The sequence below is a fragment of the Epinephelus fuscoguttatus genome, linkage group LG2, assembly GCF_011397635.1.
Source record: "Epinephelus fuscoguttatus linkage group LG2, E.fuscoguttatus.final_Chr_v1".
Classification (NCBI taxonomy): Eukaryota; Metazoa; Chordata; class Actinopteri; order Perciformes; family Serranidae; genus Epinephelus; species Epinephelus fuscoguttatus.
Window position 1 is genome coordinate 28,205,217 of NC_064753.1, and position 19,655 is coordinate 28,224,871.

General features: G+C 42.1%; 1 protein-coding gene across 1 annotated transcript in view; it reads left to right on the forward strand.

Moving 5' to 3' along the window:
• The first annotated feature begins 954 nt into the window (after positions 1 to 954).
• The window catches only part of galnt18b (UDP-N-acetyl-alpha-D-galactosamine:polypeptide N-acetylgalactosaminyltransferase 18b), a 132,122-nt gene continuing 113,421 nt past the window's right edge, over positions 955 to 19,655 (forward strand). The window contains exon 1 of the mRNA XM_049560129.1: positions 955 to 1,975. Within this exon, the coding sequence (XP_049416086.1) occupies positions 1,738 to 1,975 (238 nt within the window). The 5' untranslated portion in view covers positions 955 to 1,737. The remainder of the gene's footprint in view (positions 1,976 to 19,655) is intronic.

A 19,655-nucleotide genomic window follows, 5' to 3' on the forward strand; every position in this document is an offset into this window, starting at 1 on the left:
AGCAAATAATCGTCTGGCAAAGATGATACTGGAAAACACTGTCAAAATACGATCAAGAATTTTTGGTGAAAGTGTAGTGAAAGCCTGGACACTCTTTCAGTACTGAGTCCTGTTGTTTTTTTAATGGGCATTTAAAGGGAGTTAAGGGAGCTGCAGCTACAGACAAATGCAATAAATGAATAAGATTATTTGATGTTCTTTAAGAGACGCAGAACGGCATGCAAAAAATAAGTTAACCAGCCTCGGATACAGAAAAGAAAAATAAGGAGCAGCTGTCAGACAGACAAAATGCAGAGGCTCGGCTGCCACAAACATATTACAGTGCACTCCTGCAGATATAAAATCAGTGCAAGGGTGTGGGTTTTGTTCCAGTATTGAGATGGACACATATGAAACAGGGGTTTGGGGGTCTTCTGCCAGTGTCAAACACTACATTTCCTGCATTCTGGTTAATGTTGATACACCCATGTGCGCAGTTTCCACATGAATTTATGATGTGTATGTCTTTAATTCTGTCAAAAATAAAAGTCCTTTGCTACTCTCATGTTTTATTATGGAAAACAAATGCACATGTTATAAATATTGAGGGTAATATATCCCCATTGCCCCCATGAAATCCAGGCCTGTGAATCAGTGCATGGTATTTTGAGAGTGAACATGAGTAAAACCTTCCTCACAATGGCTGCATAAAATATGCAAATCACCTCCAAACAGAAAAATTCCACCATTTAACATCCAGTAATCACCTCATGCCACAAAACGGGGGGCTACAGAGAGGCCTACTTGCCTCAAAACTGTTCCTGATCAACATTTGATTTGCTGTTTGGTCGAAAATTTGTCTCACTTAGTTAAAGTGCTGCGGGTCTTCATGCTCAGTTTATCTGCAGTGTTTGCCCTTTGAGCAGCTCTGCTGTAATTAGTATCTTTCCCTGCACTGGTCTGATTACAGCAGCGTGTGAGATGAGTGCAGCCTCCTCTCTGCATCCTGCATCCTCCTCATAGTGAGCTGGACCAGAGCCAGACCTATATCATGACCCCGCCACACCTTGATTTCTCCTGGAGGCCCCGTTGTCTCTATCTCGTGGCTTGATCCAGTATTGCAACCAGACATGTACTCCTGGAAAGATCTCATCGCAGTAACTCCCAAAGTGTGATCTACTCGTGTGTGACACTGTGAAAGACAGAACCAACAACTCCCATTAGAGATTTCAGCTGGATTTCTCTCACTGCTCGAGGAAAGGACATCACACATCAAAATGAGCAGTTTAAGGTCGGTGTGGTGCAAATATGTCGCTGTTTGGACAGAAATAGGTTATACCACTTTGTGTCCCGGCCTATGGAAATAGTCCGGTCAGATCCACTTTCACAGTGAATCAGTGCGCAGCGGGGACGCGTACAGCACGGAGGCTGTCAGTCCTCACCATCCCTCCCATTGGCTGCAGCAGGATGCTCGGTGTCTCTCCTGTTTCCTTGATCCTCACATGCAACTGGAGCCGAAGGAGGTTCACAATGAAGCACGAGGGGGGACCTTCACCTGTAGATATTTGACATTAACCCGTGTTTCACAGCTCCGCAAAACCCGCACGCCACTTTTGAAGTAAAAGCCGCGCGCCTCGGACATCGCATCGCAGCACAGCCGCTGGAAATAACTTCATTATTCCAGGTTTTTTGCGGGCGGCTGTCGCCCTGTCCTCCGGTTTGACGGGATACTGCAGGCTGTATGGAGGGGATGTCGGCATGGCTTGCACCAGGAGAACCAAAACTTTGGTGTCCACATGCGTGATACTGAGCGGCATGACCAACATTGTTTGCCTGCTCTATGTCGGATGGGTTACTAATTACATCGCCAACATTTACATCAAAGTTCCCATGCCTTTACCGGAGAGAAAGTTAGAGGGTGACAAAAGAGGGGACACTCTCCGGATCATGGAGAGGCTCGATCGGTTGGAGAATGTGGTCAACCAACACATACAAGGTAAAACCTCCATCATTTTTGACTTACCGTGCTCCCTGCACGACTTTACCTGCACCTACACCATCTGGTGCTCCATCAGAGTAAAGTTTTAATGGGCGAATAGCTTCACTTTCAGTGCGAATTCACAGCAAGGTGTGTTTGCATTGTCTGTTTTTTTGGAAATCAATAGAGCAGGAACTTCTTTTGTCTGTAAAAGATCAGGTTATTTGGAGGGTGTGATAGAGGACAAAGGAGTGTAAGAAAAGCTGCATGTCTCCATGAAAAGGATCAGTAGCTACAGTGAGGCAACATATAGAAGAATGACACTACATAATATCTAAATACTTACATCTAAGCTTCAATTTAAGAATATATTACAATAACTCTGCCATAAATGGATATAGATTAGATAAAGTCTTGCTATTGAGTGCAATTTAAAGTACACAGCATTGCTCTCCTGATTTACAGACTCATGCATCATTCATTCACACTGTTAAATTCATGCTCATGCCTTTTTTTATTAATGGTAATTTAAATGTTGATATTGCAGAAACCAGCTGCATATTATTCAGAAAAGTAGACAACATGAAGCGCCTCATATCTTGGACAGCGCTCCACCTGAAAATGTAGTGTGACACAACATTATGGATCCTTAGTTAGAGCCCGAATCCAATGAAGTGCCGGCAATAGAAAAATCCCACATTAAAATACAGGTGCAGCACAGTGTATTGTTCAGATTCCATGGCTGATTTTCTGATCTGTGCATACATTCATCGTTTGGTTGCCTCTCATTTTACCCAAGTTAATTGGGAATATGTATGAAAATTTGCTCCTTCCACATTAACTTGTTCCTTACTTTTAGGAATGTCTGGAATCCCTTCTCTCAAATTCCTTCCTCTGCTCCTGGTGTACAGTTACTTTACACTTGATCACACACAGTTAATTTCTCTCCCCTCTGTGTCTTTAAAAGAGCTATTCTTGTCATCACAGGGGGGCTCATTTTGGGCAGGTCCCAATCTGAAATGGCACAGAGCTGGTGCAGAAGTGAAATGCAGACGGAAAATCTACTCATGCTGCTTTGAGCAATAACAGCTCTGTCTGTGCTAAGCTCGGGTAAACATTCTTCCTGGAGGCAGGTCTCCATTTCAGCTTGGCACCCATAGGCATCTGCAGGGCGGAGCTCTGTTCAGGTGACTTACCACCAGAGTGCATGTTTCAACTATTTCTATTACTCTGACAGAAAAGATCATTTCATGCTAGATTTGTGCTTAAAAAACATCGGCGTGGCCTGGGAACATTTCTACAGTGATTTTTTTTTTTTTCACTTTACAAAGCCTTCATCTAACAGTAAAGACAATTATATAAAGAGATTACTCATAAAAAAAAGTCAGCCTGCAGCACCTCTAAAGCTCACTAATTAACACATGGTATCTCGGAAGTCACTGCACACGGCCAGGAACAGTCTCGCACGTAACCTGTAAAACCACAGCTTGGCTTTTTACACTTTGGTTTGTACGGATTAAATGAACAAGATATAATGTGTTAATTAGGACGGTTCAGAGGTGCTGGTAGGTGGATATCTCACCTTTGGAGAGAGCCAAGCTAACTGATTAATCCCATTTCCTTTCTTAATGCTGATCTAGGCTATTTGGGCCAGATGTGTAAATGCTCAAACCAGTTTGATATTAGGGGCCAGACTGGACCGGACTGGTACACCAAATTTTAATGCAAGGTGTCGAACTTGAATCAACAGTTGCTCCAGATCAGATAATAATAACACCGTGTCCTAACAGCAAATGAGTGTCCGACTGTCACATTGCATTGTGTAACATCGGAGCTCTCTGTCCACATTGAGTCTATTATAAATGCACTCACAGGCCTACCTACCAACTGTGCACTCGAGATCAGTCTGGAGATGTAACCACTCAAAAGAGAAAGTTGAGTTGCCTACTTGTTTGTTGTCTTCCTATGTTTGTACTTTCTAAACAAAAAACACTGATATTTACTGAACATGACACACAATACAGCCAACAGCAAGTAGCCTAAAGGTTGCTATTAGAGATGCACCGATCCACCTTTTTCAGCTTTGATACCGATCCTGATGCTGAGTGTCAGCCGATACCAGATACCGACCCGATACCATGGTTGACCTAAAAAGCTATATACCTTTACATGTAGAACAGAAAAGACTAGAGGCATCAGGCATTGATGACGACACAGTTCTTTCCTAAGATAAAATGAAACAAGATGAAACAGATTAATGCAATGGTGAACTATTTATTTTTAACAAAAATAAACAATTGTGCAACAGCAGTTGGAAAAAGTGTGAAATACCTCCACACAGCAGATTCTCTCCTTCGCTCCATGACGTATGACATAGCTTGTGTCGTATTAGATTTAAAGGGAAAGGATCACCTCAGGTATAGGTTGCATTTTCCAATACCCGATCCATCTATTTTGATGATATCTGGGTCGATATTCGATCCAGATATCGGATCGGTGCATCCCTAGTTGCTATCACCAATAGTCATTTACCAAGAACGTTGAGCTTTCTGATGGTCTTCCTTTGGCCAGATGTCACCTTATTTTGGTTTTTGTACTGAAATAAGGAGGTTCTGTACAAGTAATTATTCATTTTAGTTCTTCCATCACCTGTTCCTTGTCCACTGCGGCGCTTTCAAACTGAGCAACAGGAATAGAAACAGGGCGTCTGCCCGCAGCCACTTAGGACGTCATCTTTCATCAGCTTAAAATCCAAAATGTTGCCATATTGGCACAGTCTTAGTTTTCTTCAGAGACTAACTCCGCCAACAAACAAACAAACACAACATGCTGCACACGTCCCCCTCTACTGAAATTTAATCTCCTTCATGTTGCTGGCGGTGCTCAGCTCACGTCCTGTCAGACACTAGTGGCTCCGTTAGTCAATTTATAAACATAATATTTTGTTAATCACGTTGTCATATTGCTATTTACCAATGCAGCACAAGTTGGATGTAGCGCCCTGATGCCGTCGGCACAGGTTGCTGATGTAGGGTACTCTTTAATTAGCCAGAACATGTCATAATGACATGCTGGTTTGTATAAAATCATAGTGATTTAAGCTCGTACACCAGACCAAAAATCGACCCAAATCTACCAAACTACCTGTCACTTTAAGTACTACGGCTGATGACTGTAGCTACATTTTACTGTAAAGACATCAGAGTGACATCAACCTACTCATCTCCCATAATGTTGGAGTCATCCTTTAGAAACAAGCTGTGGCTCATTGTCTTTTTATGCCAGTTTTAAAACTAGGACAGTCATTCTGTAGTTAGTGAAAAAAAAAGAAAAAAAAGTCATGCATATCAAACATTTTTACTTTTTTGCTTTCCTTCTCTTATGAGCTCATGCACAGTCAGCCAGCATCATTACTGGCTGTTTTGAGTATTTGTAGTCATGTTAAGACTAATAAATACAGTAAGTCTCCAGGCATGTTGTTTTATGGGTTTGGGAGCAACGCTGCTGTTGACAGCAGAAGCTGTTGGGGCTCATGCTGGAAGCGACTGTTGATGTCATATTGGTGCACATTTGCAACAGTAAAAACTGTTCCAACAAAATGACCTGTCACTTTAAGTACGAGCCATATTGTCTGGATTTCCCTGATAATTACTCTGAATGCATTTGCTGCAAACAGAGAGCCATAATCCGAGCCTGTAAGTGGCCAACGGCGTCAACAGTCAGAGAGCTTCGGGCAGAGCCAGAGAGTCATTAGTGCACTTACGACATCTCTAAAAATACATCTTCCTCCTATATCACGTTGTGAGACAAGTGCAGAAATTGTATGTTCTGCCCCTTGCATTCTGTAGCTCAGCGCTGTGACTTGCACACTTAAAGGGTCCTGGTGCACTCTTCACTCAACCACATGCACTTAGTTTTAGTGCACTATAAGACCAACATGAGCTCCCTCACCACAGAGCGTTATTGCACGTGAGAGTGAAACATTTACTGCAGCTGACTCACTGTGGAGTCAGAGAAAATGTCTCCTCCAGTGTCAGCGTCACACTCGCGGATGAGAAAGAAAAATTCCACTACTCTGACTGTGCGATGAAGTTAAGTGGTCTGTTACCAGGACAAAGCAACGTGGCAACAGCACTTTGAGCTCTTTGTTGTATTAAGCACAGTCAGCCGAGGAGAATTTATTGGGAAGTTGGACTGAGCAGGTTCACACATGCCCACTATGAGGGCTGTTTGCTGCACCCTCTAAATGTTACTGCACCAGTGACCATCTCCAGGAGAGCTCTTACTTTAGAATGCAAAAAACTTTAGTCAAGTACTTTCAGCAATTAATTACAGTACAGTACAGTAACATAGCTGTGCTTATGTTAACATGCTTTTGGGCCTTTCATGAAACAGTGGGATTTGGCCAGAATCTTTTGAGCATAAAACATTTAATTTCCTTCATTCTGGTGATTTTTCACGCACTAATATGGGTATGGCTGCATGGTGATGCAGTGGTTAACATTGTCGCCTTACAGCAAGAGGGTTCCTGGTTCGAAGGAAGGGTGGGTGGGTTGCTTGGGTGGGTTTTCCCTGGGTCCGGCTTCCTCCCACAATCCAAAGACATGCAGGCCAGGTTAAAAGGTGACTCTAAGTTGCCCGTAAGTGTGAATGTGAGCGCGAATGGTTGTCTGCCTCTATGTGACAGCGCTGCGATAGTCTGGTGACCTGTCCAGGGTGTACCCCGCCTCTCGCCCAGTATCAGCTGGGACAGGCTCCAGCCCCAAGATAAGTGGTTACGAAAAATGAATGAATTTCGGCATTTTTCACATCAGTTTATGGGCTAAATGTTTATAATTCTGTCAAAAGTCTTATAAGTTTTTATTGGGTGTGTGTGTACATGTTCTAAATATTGAATTGGATGTGTCCCCTGCATCTCCCCCCAAATCTACGCCTTTCCACATATAGTCGTGTTTGTTTTTGCTTTGCTATCGGCAGCTTATCTTTTGAGGTGTGAGTTTGTTGACCCTGGTGATGAGCTGTCGTATACAATTATCCGTGTAGAGACACATTAAACTGTACTGAATTGAAGGGAACAGGGTCGCAACTAACAATCATTTTCATTATTTCACAATCTGCCAATCACTGTCTTGATAGTCTATGGAATGATTTCTCAAAGCCCACTGTGATGTCTTGTAATTTGCTTGTTGTTTTGTCCGACTAACAGTTCGAAACTCAGAGATATTCAATTAACTGTTGTATGTAGAAACAAAAACGGCACATTGTCACAATTTAGAAGCTCACACCAAAAAATGTGTGGCATCCTAGCATGAAAAATGACTCAAAATGTTAATCACTTATCACAGTAGTTACTGATTCATTTTCTTTCAGTCAACTATTCCATTAATCTGCCAACCACTGATGTCTCAGTTGTACAGTTATTGTTAAAAATCCCTCTTTCATAACAGTTGTTTATGTCAACAGAGCAATAGCAATTAAAACTATATATTTAATTCTGGTAATTATATTGTCAGTGCAGGGTTTATATTGTTAGAGTCTCAGCAAACCGTGTAACATATGTGCATGAAAGTGACATGCTGTTTTATTAGGATGTTGTTCATGAAAAAGCAGCTTGTTTCCTGGGTTACTTCGACCTCTAAGGATGTGTATTACCAGCATGTCGTCTGATTGAATGGCCACGAGGCCTGCGTGAGGCAGTCATTAACACAGCGCTGATTTAGCTGCAAATGATAGCGACAGTTCCCAAGATGGCTTCAAGCTAATCCACCCGTCAAGTCAATTGAGAAGCTCCGTAAATCAGCGTCGCCGCCGATGCTCAGAGGACAGTTACATTTGGATATTTATCTGATGTGATTTTCCAGAGCGACAGTGAGTGCAGCTGTAGAATGAGTGAGTGAAATTTGAACGCATGAATACATGGACGTGTGCAGGTGTTTGCGTGCATGCTTGTGCATGCAGGCTGTGGTATGCGGCTTGGGGAAGTACAAGTTACCCTCACACATACTTCCAGCGCCTTTGAAAGTGCTCAGTCCTTCGGGAGAAAGAACAGTTAAAAGACTCTTTGACACAGTTTTGGATGAAGGCAACCTTGTTTCTTATAACATAAATAATCTTTTTTTCCAATTTTCTTTTTTGCTTTTTTACCACTTACATGTAAGTAAGTAAGTAAGTAAGTAAGTACATATAAGATGTCTAAGTGGGTGTACTGAAGGTATTAGAACTATATTAAATATAAAGTTATATCAAAGCATAGTCAGTATGTATCGACTTGAATATCTCCACTGCCGACAGAAATAGGTGGAAATGTTTTAAAAATGGGCTTCATGTGCAGAGAGTGTTGAGTGTTTGCTTTCAGTGTTGATGTTTCATGTTGTGTAACTTCCTCTGCAGCACACTTTCATTTGGCAGCTCGAGAGCTCCTTTTTTTTTTTTTTTTTTTACTTACAGATGCAGCATGATGGTGGGGTTATTTATCAGTGATGATTATTTTATAATTCTACTTTCAAATGTAAAAGACGAGCATTATGTGACTCTGTGCGTGTGCTGTGTTGACAGGAGATATTTACCAAAACTTAAAAAGAAATTAAGGATGCCCTTCTCTTAGTAGTTAATTGACTGGGTCTTGCTTCAGTAGTGGCACAATACAATCAGTCAGAAGAGTTAGTGAGCGTAAACTGAGTGGCTAATTAAGGTGAATGAGGGGCAGGTGTGCTGGCAGGTGATTGGGGAACAGCAGGAACAGCTGAAAACTACTGCTGCGTGCAGAGTGAGGGAAGGTCTGCAGTGAAATACTCCAAGCTGCCAAATAACAATGTTCAAGAAATATTTATTTTATACTGTCAGCGGTCACTTCATTAGGTACACCAGTAACATACAATGCAATCCAAGACAACACTTCAGCCATAAATTCTACTTTTACAAAAATAATGTTCAGTTTTGATGCTGTCAGAAAGGTATTTATTAAACCAGTGGTTCCCAACTGGTCCAGCCACAGGGTCCACATTTCTCCTTAGTCATTACTTCAAGGTCCACACATATTTTCAGCGTCATACTTGTGTTTGGACACGTTGTTGAGCTAGTTTGCTGTCTCTGTCAAGTAGCTGTCTGTTAGTCATTCACTCTACAGCAGGAAACAGCACTTCAAAATAAAAGCTGTATGGTGGAAATTCACTGTACTTAAAAACAAAGAATTTTATTTAGAGTTTTTTACAAATCCACGACCCACTTTTAGACTGCAACCGACCAGTTGGGAACCACTGTATTAAACTATGTGTCGGACTGGGCGATATGGAGAAAATCAAATATCACAATATTTTTGACCATATATCTAAATATTGGTATTGCAGTAATATTGTAGGGTTGACTTTTTGTGCTTTCACAAAAATAAATAATAAGATAAGATATATGACAAATAATCATCAGTAATGTGGATGTAAGGCAAATAATTGAACAGCTAGAACAGTCTGTTAAGTTCAGAAAATGACATCACGTTACTGTGATGCAGCCTTTAAAACCTGGAAAGGACAATACTTAGGATAATACTAGGGATGCACCGAATATCCGCTGTGCAAGTACAGATTTCAACCAGCAGCAGAAACGAAAGGCAAATCCTGCCGGTTGTGGGTTGAACGGGGGTCACAGACACAGACAGGAATGTATTCCTGTCAAATACGGCAGCCATAGTGCTTCACGGCGCAACATAAGGCTTACCGGCGACGGAGAGGTCCGGCTCCAATAATGTCCTCTGCTTGGCATCATGATTGCCCAAAAGTACCTGGACAGCCGAGCCGTGGCTGCACACAGGTATGTGACGTGTCAGAGGAGAAACGAGCCGTTCACATTTTTCTCTTTGTGGCAGGTAACAGTCCACAAACCTCAGCGCACTTTAGGGACTGTTCTTTACTTATGAGGGACTGCTCTTTACTTGTCAGGGGAGGAGGGTGACTGGTTGATTTTTATTTTATTTATTTATTTTATTTCAATCCCCCTATGTTAATCACTTATTGATGCTGTTTTTGAAGTATGAATAAGTCAATAAGTAATTTATTCCATTGAAATATCATTGATGTATTATAGAAAAATGATTTATCTTTTTGTAAATGACAAAAGGCACATCTGCCTCATTTTCGCTGTGGTATTGTGATACTACTCAGAACTGTGATACTTTCACTGGTATCGTACCGTGGGTCCCAATTTTGGTACTGTGACAACGCTAACCTGGAGGGTGTTCATCTGCAAAAACTAATGAAAAACTAGACAACGGTATTCGGTACTCGGTATTCGGCCAAGTGTTTAATTTTATTCAGCTTCAGCTTCTGCCACAAATTTTCATCTTGGTGCATCCCTAGATAATACCATATCCAATACGTTAGACGATATCTAATGTCGTATCGCGATATTGATATTATATTGTTACATTGACCAGCGCAAACTAACTGTTATTCAGGTGGTATTTGCAGTGGTGTTGATGTGTGTGTGTGTGTTGTAATTCAGTCCAGTGCAACTAACCAACTACAACCTTAGTAATAAGTTCAGTCATTATTGTTTTACCAGCTTTTACTGGATTGCATAAAGTCATATATGTGTACCTAATAAAGTGGCCAAGCATACATATATTTACATAATGTCATATAGGTTTTGCTGCATTGAAATGGGGTCGTGTTTACCATGTTCACATGAAGAGTAGGCTACTTTTGAATGCCCCCCTCCTGTGATATTCATGAACCTGTAAGTGGAAATTTTCTGGAGGCTCTGAGTTATGAGTTGTGACATTTGTTGCTGTTTTCAGAAATGGCACAGGGCATGGATGTTAATGTTTAGGTGGATGGTTAATATATTCTAAACTTAGTTGTACAGAGTCATTCGTTGTCATGTATTCTCCCTTTGGTCTCATCTTTTTCCTTCGTCATACTACCATTGCATTTCCTGCGTTAATTCAATTCAATTCAATTCAATTCAATTTTATTTATAAAGCCCAAAATCACAAATCACAGTTTGCCTCACAGGGCTTTACAGCATATGACATCCCTCTGTCCTGAGGACCCTCGCAGCAGATAAGGAAAAACTCCCCAAAAAAAACCCCTTTAACATAACCCAGTAACTAGCATGCTAAATCGTTACCCTCCGTGGCTTTGAGATGCGGGCAGTAGCCTCCATGTTGCTGTTGCCTAGCAGCACCAAACACATCATGTACATGGGTTCCCATGTCGTAACCACAAGCTGACGAATTCCATTTGAAGGCACCAAGATGCTTCAGGCGATGAATTCAGTCTCTTTTTAGAAGAATAAGACTACCTGGCAACTTTCTGCCTCTTAATTGATTTCATACATGTTTTTAAGCAACGTTAATGTGGAACTTTTTGCACTTTATAGATGAAAAATTGCAAACTGTGAATTAGAGATGGATCAACAGGACTTTTGAGGACAATACCAAAATTGATATTTTAGTGTTGAACAATGCAACAGCCATGCTAGACACTCTGTGAGGCTTCACTGAGGCACAGCGCTGCTTTGAGCTAAATGCTAATGTCCACAGGCTAAAGGCTTATTCAACAATGCTAACATGTTAATTAGAACAGACGTGTATGTTAGGGATGAGCAATACTACAAAATCTCGTTTCGATCTGATAACAAGTAATACAGGGTCGGAATCGCTGATACCGATACTTTTTTATTATTGGGTGCCTTATGTAACCAAATACAGTTTGAAAATGCAACATTAACCAATGTTGAAGATCTGAGTAGAGTGACATATCATCAATATATACCTGGATACTTCTTGCCAGATCCTCTCCGAAAAGACTCTGCCGGTGAACTCTGCTTCTGTGTCAGAGGGTCTGGATGCTGAGGCATTTCCCTCCTCCTCCTCCTCCTGTCTTTTCTGTTGCAGCTCCAAGTTCTCCTTATCGTGTTTTTTCCCCTCTTTCTTTCAGCCATCACTGCAGTTATGTGTCAGATAAAACTAGTCAAGGTGTGCTGCCCGATGCTTTTGTTGTTTATGTGCACACAACATGGCCTTAGAGAAGCAGTGTACATACACTAGATGTGTTCACGACAACGAACATTGTTTACAAAGACAGATCTATTCTTGTAATACAAATTGGTACAACAGAGAAAAGAGAAACTGATCCTTTCTTGGTATTGTTGCTGTTGATGCGGAAATTGTGATACACAGTCCTACCAATGGTTTGACACTTTTTCACTGATCAATGATGGTGGTAACACAAGCTAGAAAACATAAATGTAAACAATACCAACTTTAGAATACTTTTACAAACATTGATGGCAGAGTGAATAGTCAGGTCATTTGTCCAATCATAGCAAACAGACTTTCGGAGAGCAGCGGCACAAATTGCCCGGGAAAAAAGACAAAGTACACAGCTCCACATCCAAGGGTATGTGGACACTAGGGGAAAGCCAACAGAGGGCCCTGGGCCGTGGGCTCGAACCCCACCGCCCTCCCACTCTCCCTCTGGTTCTCTGGCGGAGGAGCAGAGCACAGTCTGGGTCAGCGGGGGTTGCTGGAGGCTGCTTAGGAGCTGTGCGATAAAGCCAGGCAGCCAAGAGTCAAGCCAAGGCCTGGGGCGCATGCTGGAGGCTTTACCGGGGCTGGAGAGGCAGCCAGAGCGGGTGTGAAGAGAGCTCACCCGCTTTGAATGCCTCTCCAGCCTCGATGAAGCCTCAGATTTTGACAAACAAAACACATTTTTTAAGGAAGGACATGCAACTGGTTTGCGAGATCTCAAGGATACACACAATGGGTCTCATTCATGAAACATGAGCAGAACGAATTTGTGTGTAAACAGTTCGGCATTCATCGATACATTAGTAGCTCCGATCTTTTTCGAAGGCACTTACAAAATCTGCTGCTGCTCCTGACTGAGCGTAGCGCTTGTGTAAATAAGAAATGTTGCTTGTCATTATTAGAAATTATAATTTAATTCATATTGTGCTCCGTTATGTTCACAGTACACAGGTGCCTTGGAAACACCTCAGTTAAACATGGCAAAAGATAAGAAATATAACACATTTAGCTAAATAAGTTGGCAATTAGCAGATTTCAGCTTCACATTAGGTTACTTAAAATGTGAATTAGTTATTTATATTGCTTTAATACATGTGTTTTCTACATTTCTGGCATCCCGTTCCCACTTAAATCAACCAGGAGAGAAAACTCTACATATGTATTTTCTGTTTGAGAGGTGAGAATGTGAGACCCACATTGCTGACCAAACACCAAGCTATCACTGATGGCTGTCAGAATGTACAGCAAATTAGCACTGAATATAACACGTACATTGCCACACTTTCTGAGTTTGCTGTTGACTGGTCCTGTGGAGGCATGTCGCCGTCTCCCCTGACAGAGAGGTTTCTCTGATGATGCAAGCAATGCGCTCGTCTGCAGCTGTGGCTGGGAAGAGCCTCCTGCTGTAGCTGCTGTAATTTTTTTGTGTGTTTACTTAGCTTTTTTGCATCAGGTTTCAAATAGAGCCGTTTTTGTTTAACTTCTTGAATGGTTCTTACAACAGAGGACAGTTAATGGCATCGGTTACCTACTTCCACAGGCTGTTGATTTACCTGTCCTTGCCAAACTACTACTAACAGAAGAAAGTAAAACGTTTTTCTCAACTCCACTGCACCCAAAATAGCTTCAGTCTCAGTGTTAGAAAAGTTTTTCTTTCTCTCCCTTTCTCTTTCTTTGTTTGCTCTGTGTTTGCGGATTGACAGGATGCAACTAGTCTCGCTCACCAGACCTTTCTCAAGAAAAGAAAGGTCTGGCTGGGCCGACTCTCACTTTGAGATTGGAGAAAAAAACGCCCCGGCTGCTTGTACTTCTTTCAACCAATCACAATCTTTCTTGGCGGTGCCACAGCAACGGTGCGCTTGCAAAAATATTGCCGGGGGGAAACAGGTTTTGGTGTAACACGCCCACAAAAATATCGCCTACAGGACGCGAACCATGGCAGAAAAATGGCTACATCCCCGCAAGGTCAAACACCGCAAAAGTTAGTAAAGGACGTTTTAAAAATGGTCGCGCGTTTACAATTCTCTTCTGCTCTCTGTATCGCGCACGGCGGAGTTCGGCCCTGATGCGCGCGCGCACAAACACACACACACACACACACACACACACACACACACACACACACACACACACACAGACCAACCTCTCTCGCTCTCCCTCTGCCATTTTCCGCACGCCGTTTTTGAAATCTTCTGCGATCACCTGCCCCTCTCATTATTCGATTTCACCTACTTGACTGGCTCGTGGAGTGAAAACAGGAGAGGAGGGGGCAGTATTGCGCATGCGCGGCTTGACAACGAGAGTAAACTGACAAGAAGCGCATAATTGTTTTATGTTGATTATTTTGTTTTCATAATCGTTGAAAGCCCAAATCGTAATCTAGATTAAAATTCGATCAATTGAGTAGCCCTAACACAAAGTACAACTGAGACAGACCGTCATTCATTTTGGCTTAATTTTAGAATGTGGGGTATTTTAAAGTTGAAAACATAAACTTCTCAGTGCTCTCTAGTGGACAAACTAGGATTCTGAATTACTATAAATATTTATTTACCTTTTCTATGTTGCAGTTTCACATATTTGACATATCAGCATCTATTTGTGTCAAGCTCACATCAGCTCATATCAGTCGGCTGATTTATCAGTCTGGCTCCGCTGTTAAAAGATAACGTGATTAAATAAAAACATTTGTTGAGGGAATATTTCCTTCTTGCGAGTTTGGCAGAATTTCATGACTTATTCAATAAGCAGCCAGGTAGGACACTGGGCACATTAAGAGAGACACAGAGCTGTATGCAAATCTGAGTGCTTATAATAGACCAAAGCCCTTAAAGGTTTTTGTGAATTCATCACTGTGCAGTTATAGCGCTTATCAGGCCTTGGCATCTGTTGAAACAGACTAAAGAGAGCAGCCTTTACTGTTCTTCATAACTGATAAATAAGAAATAAATGCAACCATGGCCTCTATAAACATTCTGCTGTAGATTTATTACGAGTCTGATTCATCTGTCAGCACTTGCAGCTTGCAGCCTGTAGGCAGGGATGCAGACAGTGTGAGAGAGGGATAGAGTGAGAGTCTGGGGTGAGGAGTGGGAATATAAAACGGGGAGATCTTCTGGGTGGTAATTCCAATAAATCGAGAAGTTATTGAAATGCTGGGATATGAATGCACTAAAGAATGTTTGGTAATGAAAACAATTAATTATTCTGACTCCAGAGGGCAGAGTCATCACGAAGAGAATAAATTAGACGTGTAAGAGCCTGTTACAAGAGTGTCGATTCAAAGGTCGTCCCCTGACAATTTTCTACTAAATAGATCAGTTCACTATAGCAAATGTTCTCAGTGTAGTTTTTTCCCCAGCGGTTTTTTTGCAGCCACAACAAAAAAAAGGAAAACAGCCCTTGTAAGTGAGACTGAAATCTGGTTTATCTGTGACTGTATGAGATTTACATCCCAAGCTGACAACAAGCCATTTATCTCCATGCATTGATACACAGTGATGTACTGATGTGAACTTCAGAGCTCTGAGTCGGTTAGAGAAACACTTTAAATGTTCATGGGGAAAACTTACAGCTGCGTTCAATGTTTTTTGACCAGAAGGGGAAAACTCATGAAGCTCCAGTAAAAGGCAGCAGCAGAAGGGACTAATGGAAAAAGCTTTGTGGCTCCACGCTTTCTAGATTTGTCAGCAGTTGTTTTTGAGTTGTTTTTCTCACTCCTCCTCTGCACTTTCTCTCTCATATCTACTGGCACAAAGTGAGGAAGGGTGCTCTGGTTCAAACACACCCATGCCATTATGTGCAAAGTGTTTTCATCTGCTGTATGAACGACTGTGGACTGTCATGATCACTCCTAGGTTACGGCCAGTTGTGATTACATGATCTTATCTGTCAGCACAAGTTCAAATTCATTTAATCGTTTTTGATGGCAAAAGTTGTTGTCAAGCACAAACTGGAGAAGGACTTAAAGCAGACTCACAGACTCGGATAAAAGTTCAAGGTCAGTGCATGGGTGATCAGTAAGGCAAAAGGGTGGTCAAAAACACACTCGCAGGGAACACTAGAGAAACGCTGAAACTCTCACCTTAAGGTAAAAACAATCTGGCAACAAAGGAGGGTTAGACAGGGACTTAAATAAACTAAGACCAGGGAGACAATGAGACACAGGTGAAAGTAATCACAAAGGAGAGAAACTTGACAGGACGTGGGGTCTGAAATGAGACAAGACAATGGTTACCAAAATAAAACAAGTAACACAGCAGTGTTTCCCATACATTCATTTATCTGTGGCGGTGCGCCACGAATAAATTATCTCCGCCACATATAAATTTTTCTGCTTTTGGCGCTACGTGTTCGACCTCGCTCATAAACACATTATAATGGGACTCAGTGTCTGCGAATGTAGCTTGTCGTTACAATTCCGGTGCAATAGGTGGCAGTATGCATCGTAAAGATGTACTTAACACACCTGGTCCACCAGAAGAAGAAGAACAAGAAGCAGACGTAGTAGCAGAACGGATCCAAAGACCTCTCGGTACAAATATGTGGGCAAACAAGTCCAAAAGTGGTTCGAACAACTCTAACTCATCATGTTATATTAGCTGTTTTATTAGCCTGTGTCTGTATTAACATAGCTGGAAGCTCAACATGTGCAGAGACATTAACTCACGCTGTTAGTAGTGTTAACTGCAGCGCGAGTCCCGTAGCAGCTCGTCACCCTGTTAATCAATTACAGCGGCTCCAGTGGCAACGGGAGCGGCACGACAACCCCCGTCTGTCGCGTGACAACTCTCTCTTTTTAAATGAATAAACCATTATCAGAGGTGATATGTGATGATTTTTTCCATGCATTTACCCATGTTTATCCGTGACATTGTGTAAATGTCCGTGGTGGACATTTGAAAGCGAGTAGATGACAAACAGTACAGTAAACTTGTAGATAACTCAAATATATGTAATAACTTAGGTGGAAAATGCTTTAACATTTCATGCAGCCTACATGCAGCCTCTCGGCTTGGCAAACAGTAAACAACCCCGCTAGCGTCTCTATGTGTCGCTTCCGTACACAGTCAGTGGAGCCCAAATGAATACGCCGCGACGCTACGCTGACGTGACGTAGGTTTGCAGCCGGTGGAGCCCGGCCGTGTGGTTCTGCTCGTTTTGATGCCTTCAGTGAGAATCTACAATGTAAATAGTCATGAAAATAAAGAAAACGCATTGAATGAGAAGGTGTGTCCAAACTTTTGGCCTGTACTGTATAAAAAACTCAGAGGTGACACGAGTGAATGAAATATGCTAACAAATACAGTACACAAACAAAATTCATAAAATAAACTTTTTTTTTGGCTCCCATTTTACACAGGTATGAGTTGAAGGTGTTTTTCTGCACACAAAAGACTTAGGTCTCTTAAAATCCATGTTACTGAGCACGTCGCCTTTTCCAAGATAATCCATCCACCTGACAGGTGTGGCAGATCGAGATGCTGATTTAACAGCATCACGACTACACAGGTGTGCCTCAGATTGGTCATGATAAAAGGCCACTCTAAAATGTGCAGTTTGATCACACAGCACAATGCCACAGTTTTGAGGGAGTGTAGCCTTTGCTGACTGAGGGAATGTTCACCAGAGCTGTTGTTGTGAACTAAATATATATATATCATAAGCAGTCTCCGATGTCACTTACATGAATTTGGCAGTATATCCAACCTGTGTGTAACCACACCAGCTCAGGACATTCACATCCATCTGAGACCAGCCACCTGAAGAGCCGATGCAACGATTAGTTTGCAAAACTCAAGAATTTCTGCAGGAACCATCTCAGGGAAACTCATCTGCATGCTCATCATCCTTACCAGGGTCTTGACTGCAGTTTGTCATGGTAACCAACTTGAGTGGCATCTGCTCATCTTTGATGGCATCTGGCACTTTGGAGAAGTGTTCTCTTTACAAATTAATCCCAGTTCACATTATCCCAGGCAAAGGGCAGACAGTGTGTATACTGTCATGTGGGTGAGCAGTTTGCTAACGCCAGTGTTGTGAACAGATTGTCTCATGATGACGGTGGGGTTATGGTATGGGCTGGCGTAAGATACAGACAACAAACACAGGTGCATTTTATAGATAGTGGTTTGAATGCAGAGATTTTCATTAGCCCTGTTAAATCCTAATAAATGTCCTTTTTTTAAGAGAAAACTGCAGATTTTAGAGAAGCTTTGGATTTTTGGAATGTTAGTTAAATAAAACATATAATTTGAAGAGACAAGGGACAACCCTGGTGGAGGTCAACACCCACTGAGAACGTGTTTGACTTTGTGCCAAGTATGTGGACACAGCTCTCACTTTGGTTATACAAGGAGCGAATGGCTCATAACGGGGACCCCGGCACTCTGTCTCCCCACAGTACCCTCACAAGACTCAGCATGGGACACATTTGTGAGCCTTCTCCAAGTCCACAAAGCACTTGTAACCTGGATGGGCAAACTCACATGACCCTGCAATCTTGCAGCCCTGCAAGATTAAAGGGCTGGTCCACTGTTCCACGACCAGGACAGAATCTGCTCCTGAATCAGAGGTTCAACAATCAGTCGGATCCTCCTTTCCAGCACCCTGGAATAAACTTTCCGAGGGAGGCTGAGCAGTGTGATACCCCTACAATTGTAACACGCCCTCTGGTCCCCTTTTTTAAAAATGGGAACCACTTCCCGGTCTGCAACTCCACAGGCACCGTACCTGACTTCCATGCAACACTGAAAATGCGTCAGCCAAGACGAAGTGTCCAGAGTCTTCAGCATCTCAGGGCAAATCTTATCCACACCTGGCGCTTTGCCACTGGGGAGCCTTTTGACTACCTCAGCGACCTCTGCCAGGGACATGGCAAGAGTTCCCCCGAGTCTTCAAGGTCTGTCACCTCCGCAGAGGACATGATGGCTGGATTCAGGAGTTCCCCAAAGTGCTTCTTCACCCGCTTGACATCCCCACTCTGGGTCAGCAGTTCAAAACATTGAATTTGCAGTAAAAAGCCATTATCAGACTGATAATCCAGCAAATGGATTTTAACGATATAGAATTAATGCAAACCAGAATCTCTTTACTACCATACCCAACACACTTTATTTCCCATAAGAGCCTGATGGGACAGAATGGTCACTTTATGTACATCAGCACACTGTGTGTTAACATCACCTACATCAGTGATTACACACACACACACACACACACACACACACACTGCTCCTAACTAAGTTATTGACTAATCTGCAGACTAGTTTTATTGGCCAATCAATCAATGGATTTGTCTGTAACATTTCAGAAATTAGTTAAGAATGGCCGTCATAAATTCCCAAAGCCCAAGGTGATTCTGATTCTCTATTTTTGCTTTGGAAAATGACAATTAACTGATTTATTTTCTGTTGACCGACTAATCAAATTCATAATTTTACAAAAGCATTGTGTGTAGTGCTGCCAGAGCGCAATGGGATAATGCTGTGCCCTGTTTTTTCTCTCCAAATAAAGAGATAGAATATTCACAGTTCGCATAATCTGGTTGATATTCATCACATTTTTCTAAGTGTTTGAAGATCCAATCATCACTAAAGCGTATGTCACGCAAGAGAGCCAATAAAAACACATGGACTGGCCAAAGTTTTCATACTGACATTGACAGCGTTTTGA